This window comes from Agrilus planipennis, unplaced genomic scaffold (genome assembly GCF_000699045.2).
Source record: "Agrilus planipennis isolate EAB-ADULT unplaced genomic scaffold, Apla_2.0 scaffold49, whole genome shotgun sequence".
NCBI classification, from domain to species: Eukaryota; Metazoa; Arthropoda; class Insecta; order Coleoptera; family Buprestidae; genus Agrilus; species Agrilus planipennis.
In genome coordinates, this window is record NW_020438913.1 from 1594754 (window position 1) to 1615873 (window position 21120).

At 33.3% G+C, this 21120-nt stretch overlaps 1 protein-coding gene across 1 annotated transcript in view; it reads right to left on the reverse strand.

Moving 5' to 3' along the window:
* LOC108733442 overlaps positions 1-13356 on the reverse strand; it is a 32733-nt gene extending 19377 nt beyond the window's left edge. Inside the window, exon 1 of the mRNA XM_018464617.1 lies at positions 12851-13356. Coding sequence (XP_018320119.1) covers positions 12851-12898 — 48 coding nt within the window. The 5' untranslated portion in view covers positions 12899-13356. The remainder of the gene's footprint in view (positions 1-12850) is intronic.
* Between the last annotated feature and the right edge of the window lie 7764 nt (positions 13357-21120).

The following is a 21120-nucleotide window of genomic DNA, read 5'->3' on the forward strand; positions in this document are numbered from 1 at the left end:
GTTATAGGCGGATGATGAGGATATCGTGGGTAGAAAAGGTTAGAAATGAAGAGGTATTGGAAAGAATAGGAGAACAGAGGACTCTATGGAAGTCAATAAAAAATAGGCGAGATAGGTTGGTAGGACACCTTCTCAGGCATGAAGGTCTAGTCAGAGACATATTAGATTCAGAAACGGGAGTTAGGAGGGGTAGAGGTAGACCTAGGTTAGATTACTGTTCGCAAATAGTTAAGGATGTGGGATGTTCCAGTTTTATGGAAATGCGAAGTTTATCTCAGGATAGGAAAGAGTGAAGGTGCGTGTCCAACCACTCTTAGGACTAACAACCTTATGATGGTGATGTAAAAGTCTAATTACATTTAATAAAATACAATCTTACAAATCATCGTATTTTGTATTAAAAAGTGTTGTAATCGCTCATATGAGTTTGAATTTTACTTTTACCAAAAACTGACTCCACTTGTAAATTGTTCATTTTGAATTCTCTTAAGGTGCCCAGATATCACCCACCCATTTTGCTCTCGACATTTCAAACTTACTTAAAACTAACGCATTTCTATTACCAAATACACACATACATACATACATACATATACAGTTGATTATACAATAAAAACTATCGAAACATTCGTTTGTTCCTATTTTTTTGTTTTTATAGAGCGAGCAGTCGTAACCAAACACATCACGGTTATTTCGAAACGATTTAGTACGCGGCGATCTATCGATCTAATCGATAGATTCCTGCATGAGCTCCCATTCAAGATTATTGTAACAGTCTTTTCACTAACCTCCCAAAATATATTCTCCTATCAACTACTGATTTACTGACTTCTTCATAAACATGAATCTTTCGATTAATTTCTGAACCGTGGCAACATTTAATTTAATTTTTTAATTGTCTGTAGTTTACCATATCACAAAAGTGTTTCACCGCGTTCTTCGTTTTTTTTTTGTTATGAGGTATTGGTATTGAATTAGTTGTCAACAGCAATCACAAACAACTGATTAAATTCGTACACTATTTTAAAATTCCAAATAAAAATGTTCTTATTATGAAATGTGTTAATTGATACACGTCTGCCTAATTGTGAGAAATTCGTATGTATCAGGAAGCAAAACGTGATTCGTCAATTAAAATGGTTCTTATTTCAGATGGTGGTTGGTTAAATGGCGAGGCCACCAGGTCTAGTCTACATACATATAAATGAATTACATCAGCCAAGGTTGGCGTTTTCCACATACGTATGCACAATTTCATAAGATTTTCTACAGGCAGGCACCAGCGGTCATCAAATATATTGTTTGTGGTGCCAATAATAACTAACGGCAACGTTAATGCAAGTTCAAGGAAAATTAAAAAAAGTTGAAGGAATCGCAGATAGATAACAAAAGAAATTTAACTGCGAGTGTTTCTAATTATAGCCTGTTGCAGAAATTAAAAAAAAGATACAATAATAAACAAACAAACGATGTACTTATACAAAAATAGGAAGAAGCAAATATAATACTGTTATTATCTAGTGACCTTAAGGATTAACGTTTTTCTTACCTATTGAAACACATAATAGCCTTTGAGGTTAAATTACTGTATTATTCAACAAATATTTGCCAAGTATTACTATCAAATTATTTATTTATCACATAAAAAATAAATCCTTTCATGATGATACAATAAAATCAAAAACGCTCACGCGGTGAACAAATGAAAAGAAACAAAATAAAAACAACCAAACATCAGATTCTTTGATAATTTCATGGAATTTAAAAATTATTTCCTTTTTAAATAAAGTTTAAACAAAAGCGATCAGTACCAATTGTTTTACAAGTAGAATCCCTGTTGGTTCAATTCGCGCCGATTCCTTGCAACAAGAGTCATTTGTTTCTCGGTACAAACAGTACACAAATCATAGTGTGCCTATGTCTTGTCAACCCTTTTTAGCAACTTATGAAGGAGAAAAACAAACTGTTGTTTTCGTTGTTTTATTGCATGTATGCATGTACATACACGTACGTACATATACCCACCATAAGTGTCTGTATGGGTATGTTTATATTACCTTGCTCGTCTCTTATCTTTATGCCATCACACTATACATCTTCCTCTGGTTACAAGGGAGTATTTCACACAGTCTGTGACAGTATAAAATGTACAGCCATCGGGTTAATATAACTTCCAGTGGTACCGTACGGGTAAACAAAGGTCAGTTTTAACACAGCCATTGTCACGATTAATAAAACTATCTAGTCATCTAATGTCTAACGCAAAAAAATTGAAAGCACTCAAACAAACGAAGGTTTAAGAATGTATGTAGGTTGGATAGTACGATCTGTCAAAAAACAATCTATAACCAAACATAACCTAATATATTTATAAATAAAGTAAAAACATCGAGCGTAAGCGATGAAATTAACCGTTTTACTCAGTAAATGTAGTTTTTTTGTTAACTCCAGTTAAGGCAAGCATTCAATTTCATTGTGAACTCCGATTGTATGATATGTGCGTCCCGTTTAGATGGTTTTAATTTATGTGGTACTAGAAAATTCGTATATAAGTACCTATGTTGTCGTGCAATATACCGTACGTTGTTGTAAAACGCCCATTCGTTAACCTGCACATGGGCAATTAAAGAGGCATGTTCTAATCAAAACGACCAACGGTCTTATTAACCACGACTACGCCTCCTTGATGTTTTCCCTTAACTGGCCTCTCGTACGCGTCCCGTCTTGCGATCATAAAACACCCACCGAACAATAATTTTGTGTATTAAGTTGTTATACGTGCATTGAAGATAATATTTATATGTATGTATATGTCCGTTCGGAGCTTGCGGCAAGATTGCAATCTACATACCTACATACATACACGTAGAACCGTCATCGGACTTGTTTATGGGAAGCAGCGTTATAATAAAGAGTATTCGTTACTTACGGATACAATAAAACAAAAGAAAAAATAACAAATGAGATGCTATATTCGAGTGCGTGGTTGGGAATTTGCAAGTAGCGTATCAGAGAGACTGTCGTCGCGCGAATCATCATCACGCACGCTGATAAAATATGGAACAAGATCTCGTCACATAAATGGTACTCAATAAAGGTACCATTGAGATATTTCGTAATAAAAAACAATGTTGAAAACGACTTACCGTTTGTAAATCTAAAAGTGAACTAAACTAATCTAACATTCAAAATCCACTGAGCGAAAATGTTATCATTAATCATTTCGGTCACTATAGCCGGATATGACTTCTTAAGAATCGATCATAATAAACGATATGTCGTTTTAAACGGAGTCATTATACCAAACTTAACACTACAATTACTTCATATTAAGCGGTTGGTCAATATAGGCGGAGCCATAATAAACGAATTCCACTGTATTACTTTATCAGTTAGATATCTATGAAAATCCCTAAATACTTAAGAAGTGCATATTTAATTAGTTATTTTTAAATATACAAAGTAAAAATGCAAACCAAATTGCAAAGTTGTTGATAAAAACTTGGACGTAAATTGTAAATTGCATTTGACACCAAGAAGTCAGGAAGAATATCGACTCAATGTCGTTTAAGTGTGTTAACCCAAAAAAAAAAACAAAAAGAAACAAGCATACATGTCACCATTTTTGTGGAACACTACCAACACCTTGATATAAACAAATTATTCACGCATTCAATAACTTAAGTAGGTATTTAAGCATCAATCACAGATCGTACAAAGAGATAAGCCGATTTAAGCGATAAAAAGATGTCGACTGCATCTCGGATGGATATTCTTAATTACACATTATTGCACCTCTGTCCTTTATTAGACGGTTAATTAATAAGTCGACATTTCGCTGGTTGGTTGGTTGGTTGGGCCGTTGAAGACAAATCCGACGTGTCACAAGTAATTAGTAACACTCGTTGGGAACTCCTTTGGAATGACCTCCAGAGCCTCCGTTTTCCGCGTCAATGATGACCGTAGCAATCGCATTCCTTCACACTGAGATATTCGTGATGCTGGATGCTCGCTCTCACGAGACACGTAGATATCAAACAATTACCGAAATCGAAGTAATTGGCTTCGTGTCAAGGTCATGTATAGGTTTATTTCCTCAGCGAAAGGCGCCAAACAAACTTGACTGGTACCTATGCATGTCATACAACGTATTCTACATCACATCTTGTTTATTAATTCTTCTGGAATAATATATTATATTATAAAATACGGTGGCTTTTGATGTAACCATCTTTAAATTCTTCATATTCTTTTACATATATCAATATCGCAATTTCTTTGCTTATTTTGTGCGAATTCATTTGTTAAAAACTTGATTATTACCCGATGCTCAACTATTTTCATGTTATGTCACAACCAATCAAAATTGTGTTACTGTTTCTATTATTGGCTGGTTTTCAACTTTTTATTTGCTGTGGAGTCTTTTGTTTTTTCATTAATCATCAACAAACCTACAAATTCAACGTAAACGTGAATTGCGATTAGTAATTCCTCCAACATCAACTGAAATATATTGTTCTCTCAGTTTTATCAAGCAAATAATTGCAGTATTTTGAATGACCTTCCGTTATAAGCTCATAATAGTTAAAAATAATGGGAATATACAAGTGAACAACACCCGATCTATTAGGTAATAGAAGTGATAGGTGTGATATGTAAACCCGTGAATTGAAGAAGTACAATGCAGACTTGCGAAAAAGGAAGGATTTTTTTTTGGTCGATCGTGATGCAGAAAAAAACTGGCTTTTATAATTTACATCGTCCCAATTATTACGATAGCCGGAGAGATAAGGAGTGACAGTTCTCATTGCCAAAATGTTCCCACAATTCAGATAGTTAATAATTGTACTTAATATCAGACATACGGTAGAAAAAGACAACACAAACGATGCGTTTATAGTGACTGACGTTGTGATTTGAGATTGTAAGGGTTAGATATATGGTAAAAGTGGACAAAGTTTGAAAGTGTGACGGAACGTCTCAAAAACAAATAGAATGTTTGTTACACGTTATAAAACCTTTCACGGAATTTGAATCACCAAGTGAAACTGATAAGGTTTTTCAATTTGCCGTTTAATTGCCGTGGCTCGTTGCCAATTCAATTATCTACAAATGAACTGATATAATTATTATTTCGTAACTTTACCATGTAATTGTGATAAAACATATTACAGTTCGCGCGGTGCAACGGTCGGGACGTTCGAGTCCGACAATTTGTTATTTACGACCTGCTAACTACCACTAAATATTTACACAGTTGATTTTATAATAAAAAGTACCTAAATAATTTAAAAAAGAATAAAATAAATTTATAGTCGTTTATATTTACATAGATATATGAACATTAACATCGGAACTAAATTTAATAGTAGACATACACTTTTAGTTCTACTTGAAAACAAAAAAAAAACAAGTGAAGATCATAAAAGCCAATGAATGTTCTCTGTAAAAGCAACATGTTTTAGAATTGCTATTCTCTTGTTTAGTAGGTACACACATACGACTGCGTAGTGTTTTTTTTTATTTCTTTTTTGAAATCAAGTCCATAAATGTCTCTATCAAAGACATATATAACACCGTTTTATCGGTTTGGTTGTGTGAATTTAACAGTAAGTTCAAGTGTACGTAGGTTGTTCTGTACGTATAGAGTTCTAAGTATCTCTACTACATAGCCTGGCTGCTGTTTGAATAATTTAATATTACGTCTCTCGTAGATACCCATGCGGGTCGCCTACTACCTTTAACACGTCCGTAAAAGTTTAAAAAAAAAAGATCAAATGAATATATGTATACATGTGATACTTAAGGTGTTTCCAGAATCAACGTACGGGATCCCATTTGCAACCGGATACACAAGGAAATTTTTGTTTTGTATGAAATTAATTGCATGCTGTTTTTTGAAACAAAACGGTAGCTACACAGAGAAATTAAAAATGACGATCGAACAAACGGAAAGTTGTTTTTCACCAGTCTCTTGTTTTAGTGAGATGTTTCGTTAAATAAAATTACAAAGCATAAGGAACAAATGCATACCTATATGCATGCAAAGCAGGGTCACCACGATAGAAAAACTATTTCGAGTAATTGATATGTAATTTTTAATCAATGTTAAAAGTGATTGTAGGCTTTTGGAATTCTACCTTTACTTTCCAACTTTGTCCACTTCACTTCAAATTATTAACAATTAGGAAGTAGATATCTATTGGATCTCAAAAAAGTAATTACAAAATTCTGTTACCTATATGCAAGTACCTAGCTGATTTAGAATCAATCAAGAAGGCGACAAATCAAAGATACAATTTCTCTCAGCACTTACTCACAAGTCGCAGCTGTATTTCCAACAGATACTTAAACATCTGTTGACATCGGACACATTGTCCTTTAAAAGGAATAAAATTTTCCGCTAATTCGTCACTTGTTCCTTCGGCATCGTGTCATAAAAGATGCAATAAATTCCAACAAAAAAATCCGAACTATTTCTTATAAGCAAATGTGTGTGCAAGCAATAAAGTTTATGTTCGAACGTCGTGCGTATTTTACTCTACAAATTGTCCTTGAATGCTAGGCGTGTCCTTAAAAAGGCAAAAGTCGAGTAGACCATACTTGATTTTAATTGCACACTGGTAAAGCAGCTGATCGTTTAAAAACATTTGATTTCCACGCTGTCGGTTTCAACAAATTTTGCGGTGAACAATGTTTTTAGAATTTGTGTCTATTGCCTGATTGACAGCTGACAGGCGGTGCATGTTTCTCGTTCATAACTCGTTTTTAACTCGTAATGTGCTCTCCAGTTACTCGTCTTGAAAACATTTCGCATATTATGCGTTATCTGTATGTCAATCGGATTATATTAACGGAACAAATCGACCACCTTCACTGTAGGATTAAGACTTATATATTTTAAAACATTCTGTACTTGAACTTATTAGGCAATTTTTTAAAAGGAAGCTTGATAAAATCTTACAGGAACATATTGCATGTTCTATAACGAGTTTTTAACAATTACCTACTTGTTAGTGGGAGCTGTTAATTAAGCTCAAATTGTTTATGATTCACGAACCCACTGCTGACTAGATAGGTATACGCTAATTAAGATATAAAAAAGAAAAAGACTGGACATATTTTACAATAATTGGCCTGTCGTTTAGGCAATTGTTTACAAATTAGTGGGCAGATGATTATTTAGATAATATTTTTTTTCGTTGGGTACAGAACTCTACAGATAAATAAATAATTAATTGTCCAATAAACAATAACAAAATAACTTAATCTCAAAACTAACTTTACGTGTCTTCTAAATCTGACGTAAAAAAAAGCAAACGAATAAAGAAACAGATGAAAACAAAAGCATCTTTCGTTTATTTGTTTTTTTTGTCTTTTTTTCAATGGTATCGTGATTTACCGTTTCAATGATGTGCAAAGTTAAGTAATACTTATTAATATTTGCATATCTACAACACATAGCCGTTTTCATTGATATTCGTTAATAATATATTCCTGTCTTCATACGAATGTAAATTGGAAAATTAAAACTGTACAAAATTTACGATGTTTGCTTTTCAAATTCGCAGTCGTCAAGTCAGTGACCCTTGACATTGCAAAGGCCACCGCGTTCTTCTTTTGTTTATTTACTTTTACACGTACATTAGGTTTTTATGAGTTTTTTACGTAAGTGCGTACCCAAAAGTTTGATAAATTTGATATGAAACAAAAGCCATCGTCCTTGAAGTTCAGACAGTCAACTTATTTCCAGTATCAAATCAACAACAAACAAATATTTTTTAAGAAACAACCAAATCTATTTAAACAAAAATTGTAAAATTTTTAATAAATACGTACGTGGAATATGTCATTTACATACATTTAAATATGGCGTTCATTTGTTTCAAGTATAAGTACAATACGTAAATCGTGAGTAAATAAAATGTATACACCTATAACAATATTAAGTGCCTATTATTACTGTAATTTATTGTTATTATTATTAATATACATTCACACGTATTATACAGGCAAGTGCTTGCAGTTCTACAATAATACCAAAGCTGGGCCTGTAATAACCTTGAACCAATTGGAAAATTGAACATTTACCTGGTAATACGAACTGTACAGGCATTCCGATGTAACAATTTTATTAAAAAGAAGAAAGAACTTTATATTATGTTATGGTTGTCGTTAATTATAATTAGAACCGTGTAAAACATCAATTTTCATAGATCGTCGTGCTAATTTGAAAACGATACTGTTTTGTTTTCTTGTCTATAATTTACCCCACACTATTATAAGAGGAGTGAACAAGGTAAAATAGAGTTCTATGTTATCTATTTGAAGATTTAAACATTTTATAGAAGGAAATTAGTTATTAGAATTTGTTTCAACAATTAACAATCAGAAACTTTTCAACTTTAGACTTTCGTACCAAATTCAATGTCTCATGATCGTAACACAGCCCAATCTCGATGTTTTCCATTGAAACATCTTTTACGTGTATAAAAAATTGATAGTTTCGTAGAAGGTACGTATTAAAGCATTTGTATATAGAATTCATTTCATCACGAGCCGCCCCTGATTGAAACACAAAGTGTTGGTTTGTTCGAGAGAAATGTTAAACATTATCCTTGACACTTCTATTGTAATACTTTCATATTAGTCCGCGTCAAAATCAAGAGATTCGCGGGATTAAAACATCGTCGTCTCCCCGCATAAGGCTGATGGGCGTCAAAATAGATTCCATCTCTAATAAAAACGTTATTTACGAATTACCAAACGTAATGGTATATCGAAAATTGATGTCAATTTTCCGCAAGTTTATGTCATTTAAATATATGAAGGAAAAGGCGATAGCAATTGAAAAATTTCGATGTACACGATTTGTTCACTTTCAGATCTAACACGTTCGCTTATAGTTTTTAATTATTCAATTATATTATTCGTGGATTTTCGAATTACCATTACGTTTAAGCTGACTATATCGAAAATTCATGGAAATGTCAATTTTCTCCAAGCTTATGTCTTTTACCTAGTATATGAAAAAAAAAGGCGATAGCGATTGAAAAACTTCGATGTACGCGATTTGCTCACTTTCGGATCTAACAAGTTCGCTTATAGTTCTTAACTATTCAATCATATTATTCGTGGATTTTCGAATTACCATTACGTTTAAGCTGACTATATCGAAAATTGATGGAAATGTCATTTTTCCGCAAGTTTATGTCATTTACTTATATGAATGATAAGGCGATAGCAATTGAAAAATTTCGATGTACACGATTTGCTCACTTTCAGATCAAACACGCTCGCTTATAGTTCATCTTAACTATTCAATCATATTATTCGTAGATTTTCGAATTACCATTACGTTTAAGCTGACTATATCGAAAATTGATGGAAATGTCAATTTTCTGCAAGCTCATGAATGATAAGGCGATAGCAATTGAAAAATTTCAATGTACACGATTTGCTCACTCCGGGTTCTACACGCTCACTTATAGTTCATCTTGAGTATTGAATCCTCCTATTCGTAGATTTTCTTTTATTTTGTCAAGAAAGTGCATGAAATGTGAAATTATTATATCTACCTAGCAATCTAACGTAATTTCTACTTTGCATAGTTTGCCAACAGTACGTGACTATAGATTTTATCCACTTGCCCATTCGATCTTTGCCAATCTTAAGGTTTCGTTGTCATGCCCGGTCAAGCGGTAACATGCTATTGTGGAAAATGCGAAGAAGAAGTTTTTAAAAGAAACTTACGATTTGAAGAATTTTCACGGTTTTCCTCCGATAATGTCGGCAACTGCGGTAGCAATCGCATCAAGATAGCCCAAATATAATTACATTCTGAAATATTGGAGTCATCATTGGATCAATGACTTGAAAGATAGATAAAGATGATGCAATATATACCTACTATGACCGGTTCTGTTTTCTTGTTTCATTAATAAACAATTTAATTACAGTAAATCTCTAATTTTAAATATCGATTCTAAAAATGGACCGGATAATCTTCGTTTATCTGTTCATTTTCTAATCGTAAGTCGTCAACGAACTCGTGAAGGCAGTGAGATAGCGTGATACAACAAAGAACCAATATCGATAACTACTTTAGAAAATTACACTCTGTCAGATATTAAGATAAAATTCAACTTTTCTACAAAAAAGACCTTCAAAATTGATTTTGGTGATGTCAATCTCGTATAACATGTCAAAAGCTATTGCTAGTTGACGTCAAAATGAAAAAACAAAAATGGAACAAACAAATGATTTCTTATGTTTTGTTTTACATTTTCTTCAATCTAACGACGAGAAAACAAATGAATGAAAAGGCATCTTCTTGTTAATTGATGTTTTTTCATTTCAATGGCAACTTGATTTACTGTTGTAGGTACGTATATAACTGTCGGAAGTATAACTGTCACCTGTCATTTAGAAAATACCTAAAAATGTAACATTTCACAAAGCGTAGCCGTAGACCTTTCGCAATATATTAATTCGACTACCTGTTAATTACATTTAAATCGCATGCATATACATAAATCTACATAAGTACACAATAGTTCGAACACTGCGTTGGTGTTGTTAGGGCTTAGTAACAATAGACGACCTAAAAATGTTGGCAAAGAAAGGACAGGGCAAAGCCTGGCTGGTTCACTCCGATCGGAAAGATATAACGAAATGATTTTGATCTAATTAATTTATTTTTGTTTGTTAAAGGTCAAATGAACCTTACCGGACAGATTGTCAGTGCAACTCAAACAATATAATTGTTGCCAAAATCTATCTACGTATAGAGGCATGCAGATAAATTAATGTTGGATAGGCGCCAAGAAGGTCGTTAATTTAACGATGGTTAGCATTTGTTATTTGTTTGAGGCGTGTGATTTATGAATTTTATAGAGTTATGGATGGAATATTTGAAGCGAGCAAGGAGTCAATTGTTTTCTACGATAGCCTTTTATTGTTTTGTTTCTATTTAAGTTCGGATACGCTAAAGTTTTTACCGTGACCGATTCTCGTTTACCCTGAGCGATTGGTCTCTGTTAGTCGCCTTCTACGACACGCCGAGACCTAGCGGTGAGGCTATTCTTTAACCCGGCCTCACACGGGGAAGATCTTATTTTATTCTTGAGATTAGATTAGGTAAATCTATATTTCGTATTTGTCTTTTCACAAACCAAAAACATATGAATATGAAATCCTTAATTTAGTATTGAAAAAAAAACCAAAGAACAAAAGAATGCAACGACTTGATTTTGTCTTACAATTGTTGGTTTAATGACTCGATTTTGTCTTAAATTTAATAACAAAAGACTGTTCTTACATTCTGGTAATGTTTAGGAATATGCCTGCTTGGACCCTCCTTTTCTTTTTAGAATCTATCAATATACTATACTGATTATCTGGTTTATAAACTTATGTTCTTCTTAATCTTAAGGTTATTCGTGGATATTAACAAATCAAACTGACACAACCTTCCGTGCCGTTTCCTAACACCGATTTTATTATGCACCTTTTTACATGTGTTCGTTCTCATCTGGTATTTGGCGCCAGTGTGTCATTAGATAGATTGTTTGTTTTACATATATTACGTTCGTTATGTAATTGAACACAAAAGTAAGTATTATAATGATAAAAATGAGAAAAAGAGTGCCGCTGTTGGCAGAAACAACACTCGACTCGACCGTTCGGAATTTGTTTTAAACAAAAAACAAAAGGACGACAGATTTTGTTATTATTTTCGGCAGTATTTTTGCACAAGAGTTAAGAGCCGTGAAGGTGGTATTACAACAAACTTCAAAATTTTAGATAATGTTGTAGCCATCTGTCTAATACCATTCCCGCACATTGTGTGAAACTCGCTATAACTTTCGACAACTTTTTACAAATTCGAAATTCTCGGTCAAAATAAATTTAATAAATAATTAAACCGATACTAATAAGTCATTTGTTTCTGTAACGTTATGTTCAACAATTGAAACGGCATTTTATACAAAACAAAACAGCGCAAAACAGATCGGCAGGTAGCTGTTTAACAAGCGAAAATAGCAGAACAAACGAATTGTTGTTATAAATCAACAGTAGTCGCGCGACAAGCTTTTTTAAGGGAGATTAAGTGTGTAGTAGTCTGTCTAATGGGTATTATTTTTCAATCGGCTGTCAGCAGTGAGAATAATAATAAAATAATAAATATAAAGTACTTTGGTTTTGTCACCTACAATAACTGAATATTTTACCTTTTTGTATTAGACCTACCGCTTTCTGATTTATTAAACGTGAAACACGTTGAAATGCATATACATTCAAGGACGTTACTGTCTAGTTTTATAACAAGAGAATGTCTATAGGTACCTAGTGAACTAAATAGGTAAACGGACTGTGAAACTACAAAAGATTTTTATTCAACCATATTTTTTAACAAACACACTTTTGTTATTATAAAATTGTGACAAATTTAAACGATATTAAACTAAAAACAACCGTTAGGAATTAAAATATTTTAAAATGCATTTAACGTTAAGTAGATTTTTATGAACTGTTTTTAAAAAAAATTAGTACAATTAACGATTGATAATTAATTAGATTTCCTGCAACAGCAGCAAGGTTAAGGCGAGTCAAATAAATACAACTTAATTATTATGTTTTTTAAACAAGGGATATAATTAAGTCAGTTCCGAGTATCGAATTTCCAAGTTTACCCAAACTTCGAGGATTTTGGGTATTCACGTCAAATAAAAATTATTAGATTTTACAAAAAGAGAAGAATGCGTAATGTAGACGTTTTTTTTTTTTTTAAATTATTATTGTTGGTAACAGGACGATTATCCTGGCGATGGATGATACGGGTACTTACAAGGATGAAGTGCAGCAGCAACCAAAAGCTTCCAGGGACGCCGTGCATCTCTGCAGAAACTCAGCAATTCACAACATCTCGTCCTGTGCGCACCAATCGCCAACGTCCGTCTCACGCGCTCGTATCAATCGCGTCCGCTCACCAAAGAGCCTCGCGAATCACTGCCGCTGTTTTCCGCGCCGCGATCGAAACCTCTCTATCCACCAACAATAACAACAAAACACTATCTAGGTACTAATGATCCAAAGACCCCTACGAACGATAAGGACGTTCAATAATAATCAAGATCAACTGTTTACTCTCTTCTTATTCTTATTTTTAGCCTTCTCTTGTTTCATCCACAACAATAAACGACAAATGAATAAAAAAGAGCCGATCCACGCTTTTGTTTTTTGATCGTTATTAACAAAATTATTTGTTTACCGATGTTAGATGTTTAACTGTTAACTAACGAACGCGCAAAGAGATGATGAGGATATAGAAAGATGCTCACCGTGGAGGAAAATCCTTTGAGGCAACAACGAACGGATTTCGTTGTTTATAAAGGACAGAAAAGGCCGGTGGAGTGTGGTGACTACCAATGTGACGTCAGCAGTTGCTGGACAGGATGACGCCTTTGACTTTACCGATTTTTGGGTTCTTCCATAGATGATGGATATAAATAATAATTGTTTCCCATAGGCAATTATTTTTTATTTATATCTACTACCTACTGCAAAAAACTGTAGCTCAATTTACAACAAAATGAACTCGTATCATTTGTTCCTGAGATCTGTCGGCAATTGTTACCTACTGGAAACAAAGATGCAAAGAGCATTCATCTGTTTGTTTTCAACGCTTTAACAATAGACTATCGCTCAATCAAATGTTTATCAGATGAATTACTTGCGGATTCGATATCTTCAACGATCACCCTGTAAATATATGAAGTCATTAAAAATTCTGCTCGACAGTTTAATTTTCGGATAAGACATTTCGAAATTAGCTCTTCTTCAAAAAGTCACATTAAACGACTACAGAGAATGTTGTCCTTTAGTATGAAGTAGTGATTTTTTTTGTGGCGTCAAGTCCTCGAGATTCGCGAAATTTATTCGGTATTTCGAGCAGATTATTGCCCGTCAGGTCGTACAAAATTGCAAAACTCGTTCCCGTAAGATTTAGAGCCGTAACAAAATCGTCGGCGCCAGGAAACAACGACGCATCGAAATTCCGATGTCCTGAAATATCTCAACGGGAGCCCATATACCGTGTTACCTCTGCCAATCGTCAGGAGCGTGAAAAACCTCTTGTTAAATACTCAACCATAAGGCGTTATTAGTACCACGGGCTTTATGTGCTTATATTGAGATGCCTTGACATCTTGGTACATACTTAAGCAATCCTTGTAGATTATAATTTTTGGATTATCCTGTATGTATCTCGAATAATAAAACACGTCAAGTTTCGTTTTTCCATAACCCAATTTAACTCTCTCAATAAAAAAATTACGTATTTTAGTCCTCAAATAAAACGATTTTAATATTACAAACAAAATAAAACCCTCAACACGAAACAAAAGATGAGAAAGAGCAATTGTTTGTGATATGAACAAATGAATTTAAAACACATACTGTACTGTGCTAGAAAATCTTCATTTGTTTCTAGTAAAGTTTTGCACGCATTTGTTATTTCTTTAATACAAGTTTGCGATTATAAACCACTTTTATTTACAACTTAGAGTGATGATTACTGTTCATTACAATCAATCGCTGCACAAAATTCGCGTAAATTATCGAACTTTAAACGGATCGGCATTAGTTTCGTTGCCTAACCCATCGTTAATATCTCCAAGTTCCAAAGAAGATTACTTACAAATGCACGAGCTCTTCTAGTAATATATCGATTTATGTCAGCCGACAGTGTTTTATTGATCTTAAAGCCATCCGTGATCTAGTCGGATAAGGATTTTATAAATATATATGGATCTAATATAACAACAAAGCTCCTTGTGTAACACTTCTGATGGCGCCTAAGATAATGTTACCTGTAAATGTAATCGATAATTACTCTTTTGTTATTACCGTGCTTATACCTATCGATCTATAACGTAATGTTGTTGTTTACGGGCAGTCGAACCCACATGAGAATTCAACGGGGGTGCAAATATAAACAGTAAACCTACAGGGCCAATCTAAATACAATACCAAAGTATCAAAGAACAAAAATATATGCTTATTTTATATTTTAATGTTAGTTTTTTTATACCGGTATTTTTGTCTTACTTTCATTTGTTTTTATACAATATTCTTTTGTCAATACTATAGGCATTTTTTTAAAAATGGTATTTTCTACCCCTAAAACAATTTCTTTGTTTAAAAGATTGCTTACGTGACTTTGACTAAATCTTTAATTTCAATTATATTCATATTAAAAAAAAAAGAAAGGTTGTATTGGTTAATTATGCCCGTTTCATAGCAATGATAACGAAATATAGTGTGACTCACATAAAATGGTTCCCTAACAATACAATTATAATGTTAATTTCAGAAAAGGCTACTGCACTTTATTTATTGTGAACTCAGACGACAGTTTAAACGGCAATAATTTTAGTGATTGTAAAAAGTAAATTAGTGATGAAAAATGTCTACAGGAGATAAGAACCGATGTAAATAACCGCAAGTAACGTTGTATCTGCGGTTGTGTTTTCATTTATACGTTACCCAAAAAATATGTTTTTTTTTATCCAATCACTTACAATATTATTAATAAAAACAATTATAATAATAAACTGCGATACAGTTACAGATAAAACATCTAATAGAAAAAAAGTAAAAAATTCAGTTATGATTTGATATTCTTATCAGTTAGAATACTAAACTATTTATAATTAGGTATCTCAAGTTCAATAACCAAAAAAACTTACCTAATCTAACAAAATATTCTAAATTAACCAAAGTAAAAAATGGAAACGGGTTTTGAAATTATTATCTTAACATAACTCAATCTAACCTAAACAGTATCTAGCTAGGTAATAGATAAATATCTCATATCAAGTCAAAATCGACTGTTTGCTGTTTATAATTTTTACAACAACGAAAAAAATTGAACAGCGCTTTTGTTTAGTCAGAATCTTCAATTATGACATTGGTACTTCAACTGGAAATAAACAAAAGAAAAAAATTGGGCGGATCTAAATGTCTGCATAATAAACGTCATGAAAATGACGTCGAAGTTATAACGTAAGTGTTAAATTTGAACGGGTTCGGCTAGTTCTTTCATGTAATGTCTTTGTAGAATAATGCATAATTGTGTTATTTATTGAAAAAAAAAATGTTGAAATTAAATAATACTTCCAGACACATGCAATATCCACATCAGGAGAAAATCCTAAAGCAGAGGGCAAGGATGTCAAGTTTAAATAGATACGTTACAATGTCAATATGTTGGTGAATCATATGACGGTTACCCAACACTAAAATTTACGAAATTACATATGCAATCGCTACCATGGTCCAGGATGTCATAAATATCGATCTTAACTTTAGTTCCTATTCGATAATAGATAATGCCAATCTATTAGGTAAAATAAAAGAAGTTGTAGTGTAGACGTTAATTAATATTTTTTTTAAATATGCCTTGAGGTAAAAATACAATAATTAACTGTGTTTTAAATGCCTATGTCAAACATTAGGTAATATTATAATTTTTTAGGAACTGTACTTTGAAAAACCAGTTGTAATCATTTATCAACTTTATACGTAAGTAATTAAAATTAAATTCTTTATGTACTTGTGCTGTTTTCGACACGACGAAACACAACTTTAATTATTTTTTGATTTCGAACGTTGACAATAATTGAGGAAATTTATGTTAAATTGATGGACCGATAATTATAATAATTTCAAACATGTCCCACGACGATAATATTAAATATAAATACGTGGTAAGGTGCATACCATCGTCATGGCAGAGAAATAACCATAAGATATAATTTTCGTTAACCACGATGGTTGTTCTTTACAAAACAAACAAAACTTTTTAACCCATGCCAAGGTAGATAATGCACCTTCTTAAAAGAACAAAACAAAAAATTCTTCTTTCGAAGTCGAAATACCAATGCCACACGTAAACACTGAGACTCACTTTGTATAGGAAGTTTATGGGTTTTTCAAAGATTCTCATTTACCTTATGCCCATCTAATTTGCAATCTTTGACGAAAGATGTCCATTTAAAATGAAATCTGACCGCGGATTTAATTTAATTTCCATGCATCGGAATATAAATTGACAATTTAAGAACGTTATTAAACGTTTTGCTTTTGTTTTTTCTTTCGCGTGTTAAAGTAGCAACGAATTATGTTTCTTTTTAATGGTTACGCTTTACCCGTCCTATCCCATCCAATATCCCATTCCATCCCATTTTTTTTTTAATTTTATAGAAGACCTTTTATTATTTATTTCAAAAACCACATAGGCATCTATGTCAAGATGATAAAGCATTTTTGTACAATCGTTGAACAAAAAGTAATTCAAGCAACAGTGACGATAACTTTTCTATATAACATGTATGAATTATCAGGAATTCCTTATTACTAATGCAAATTTCACGGAAATCTGAAATCTGATTATGCTGTATTTTTCAATAATTCCTTCCAAAGTACGATATTTTCCAGTGATTTCATCACCCCGGGGTAATAAATCGCAGTTAGGTCCTCGGCTGGAGAAAGAATGCCATATTTTTTTCGCAAAAATTTAAAATAATTCCAGCAAGTCTTACATATGTAAGGCGATGTTTAAAGTTTCAAGCAGAGAAAATAAAATAACCGTCAAATTTTGTTCCTAATTATTATCCCTTAATTCTGTCACAAAGTCATTGAGGCATAATTACTTTTTGTAATTCCCTATGTCTTACGTTCCAGGGCGGTTCCATGATATCTGATCCCTAAGACAAAAAACTCAGAGAAAATATCCGAAATATTTCAATATAAAACTGCAACAAATTAAGAGAAAATTCGTAACTTTATTGAATAAAATATAACGTATTTATTATGAAAATAATTCATATTTTGTTTTAGGGATGTTTTATCAGGGATTATTTGTCGGGGGATCAAAAAGCCTGATTGTACCTTGCAGGAGAGCGATTTAAGAAGGTCGATCATATTCTTTCGAACTGTGACTGCCTATACGTTGCACTTTGATCACATTCAATTCTGCAATTATTATTCAACATATTAGGTAAAATTGAAGCATGCTCGAATGAACCAGTTTTGTAAACACGCGTTTGGAATTCGTTACAAGTTTGTAATAAGAATTTTAAGGACACTGTCACACTACCTATGCGGCATAGGTAACCCTTCCTGAGGTCACGGTTGCTCTTATGATTAAATAAACTGCCTCTAAACAAACTTATTCTTGTATAAAATCCTACAAAAACAATTAAATGTAATTGCGTTACTTTTTAATTAATTTAATTAAAGTAAATAATCAAATGTCACTCGGATATGTTCCTACTTGTTAAAGTTCAAGGTTGAGTCTTTTCAATTAATTTTTTTCTTGACAAAGACCTGCCGCTCTGTTTTGTTTTAGAAATAGATTAAGATTATGGTACGAGGGTGGATTGATAAGTTTCCGGCCTGACCAAGAAAAACAAGGTTTTTAAAAATTTTTTTTTTTTATTTCTCAACATAATCTCCTCCAAGGCTGATACATTTCTCATAGCGGTGTTCCAGTCTATTAATGCCATCTCTATAGACTGATTCGTCAAGCTCCTCAAAATAACCATTTACAGCTTCGATTACTTCTTCATTGTCCGCAAATCTCTTACCGCCAAGCCATTTTTTGAGATTAGGGAACAGAAAATAGTCACTCGGGGCTAGGTCTGGAGAGTAAGGAGGGTGCGGCATCAATTCAAACTTTAGATCGTTGATTTTAGCCGTCGCAACGATTGACGTGTGCGCTGGTGCGTTATCGTGATGAAACAAGATTTTTTCTTCGCCAGATGAGGTCGTTTAATTTTCACCTCGTGGCTCAAACGTTGCAATAAGTCTGCGTAGTATTGACCAGTGATAGTATTACCCTTTGCAAGGTAATCAATGTATATAATACCTCTTGCATCCCAAAAAACAGTAGCCATAACCTTGTTCGCCGAAAAAATTGTTTTTGCCTTCTTTGGAGTTGGTTCCCCTGGTCCAATCCACTGTTTAGACTGTTCTTTGGTTTCAGGAGTGTAGTGGTGGACCCACGTTTCGTCAACGGTTACGAATCGACGCAAAAATTCGCTTGGATTACGCTTATACAATGACAAATTTGCGGTAGAAATGTTTTTTCGAATCAATTTTTGGTCGACTGTTAGCAAACGCGGCACCCATCTTGCACAGAGCTTTTCCATATGCAAATGTTGGTGCAAAATATGTTGCACACGTTCATATGACATCTTACAGGTCTCAGCTATCTCACGCACTTTCAATCTGCGGTCTCCCAGCACTATTTGATGAATTTTTTCGATCATATCTGGAGTTGTGACCTCAACGGGGCGTCCTGAGCGAGGCCCATCAGAGGTGCTCACACGACCCTTTTTAAACTCGGAAACCCACTGCTTAACGGTTGAATATGACGGGGAGGATGTCCCCAGTGTTGAGTCCATCTCTTTTTTAATTTCCTTCGGCGTTAACCCCTTCAAATAAAAGTATTTGATGACAGCACGATTTTCCTGCTTTTCCATTTTTACGAAAACCACAGAGGCGTCTTGTTCAGCGTGCTGTCAAACCTACACTAGCAAGGAGATCGGGCTGAAACTATAGCTACAAGCTATCCAAGGATGGTACTATAGAATGTCACCTCAAGGTAGGCCTAGTGGCGTCATCTCTTGGTTAGGCCGGAAACTTATCAATCCACCCTCGTATAGCGACGACTATTTTGGGAATTTAAAGACGATAATTTCTACACATATTTGGATTACCTACAGCGGTGAATAATAAAATCTTTTTAGGATTTTCCTTTCTAAAATGCTAACAAAAATGATTGATAAAGTAAAGAATTGTCTTATGATTCATTGTGATTAAGACCATACAACAGATGTGATTAAAAGCTAATTAAAAGTGTTAAATGTTCTTGAACTTGGGTATCAACTCATCATCGTGAAATCAATAAACAAAAAAACCCTCACCGTTTCTAATAATTTTCCCTTTTAAATTTTAGAAGATGCCTTCTTATTATTGAAAAGTCCGCGTTAAAACAAACTTTTGCACTTCAAATTGCATTCTATATAATTTATTGAAACAAGTTATGCTTAATTAACTTAATTAATTTTTTGCGTCTAGCGGAAAATAATATCGTAAATCTCGCCTACATTTTTGTTTGCCTCATTTGCATACGCGTTAAGCTTTTACTGATTAGCGGAATGGCAGACATGTTTTATGCTTACAATTACCTACATTTAAATGGACAATTCATATTTTTACTGCTATTAAAATGTAAAAGTCCATTAAATCATTTGTACCGTATGCTTTGATACGACCTCGTACTTACTTTTGTCTTTAACAGTTTCTTAATTATAATGGATGAATTGAATTGATAAAATATATTTGTTATAAACATTTAAACGACTTAGGCAACATCATAATCAGATTTGTTTTTAAGGTTGTCTATCGTAAGGAGTTACAACAATTAATAGTAACAAAATATAATCGATGACGTTCAATTGTTCTGATGGCTTTTGTTGTGCACATTCTTGTTTAATTTACGAACGGGTTTATTTAAAAAAAAAATCAAGAAGTCCGAATGAAACAAATGAACGCAAGATGCGGATTTATTGTAGTAATTAACAGCCTTGCAAATTATTTTTTTGATTCAGGAAATAAATAAAACTTTTAACAACCAGGCAATAAAAGTTTTAAAAATGTCGACGTGCATTTTTACGGCCGAGAAAACGTCGAAACAAAAACGCCTGTCTTTTAATTAATGATCCTTCAAGTTTTCAGAAGATTTCCGTGGCAGTTGATGATAATTATTATTAAAAGTACCGAGGACATCGGTCACACCTGTATCTTAACTTGCTTTATATGCACCTGATCCACATTCTTGAGTATTTGCGTTGCTACTACGATATTGAGTTTGACGTTTGGTTTAAAAAATGCCCAGATGAGAGGTCAGTTCTTTTTCGCGCGAAGTCGTAGGCAATAAAGAAGATTGACTTCCTTAGGTGAATCCTTGAGGAATTAACGCTCAGAAACAGGCACTTAAAACAAAGTAATTACAATAATAATACATAATAATGCCGAACATTCCTAAAA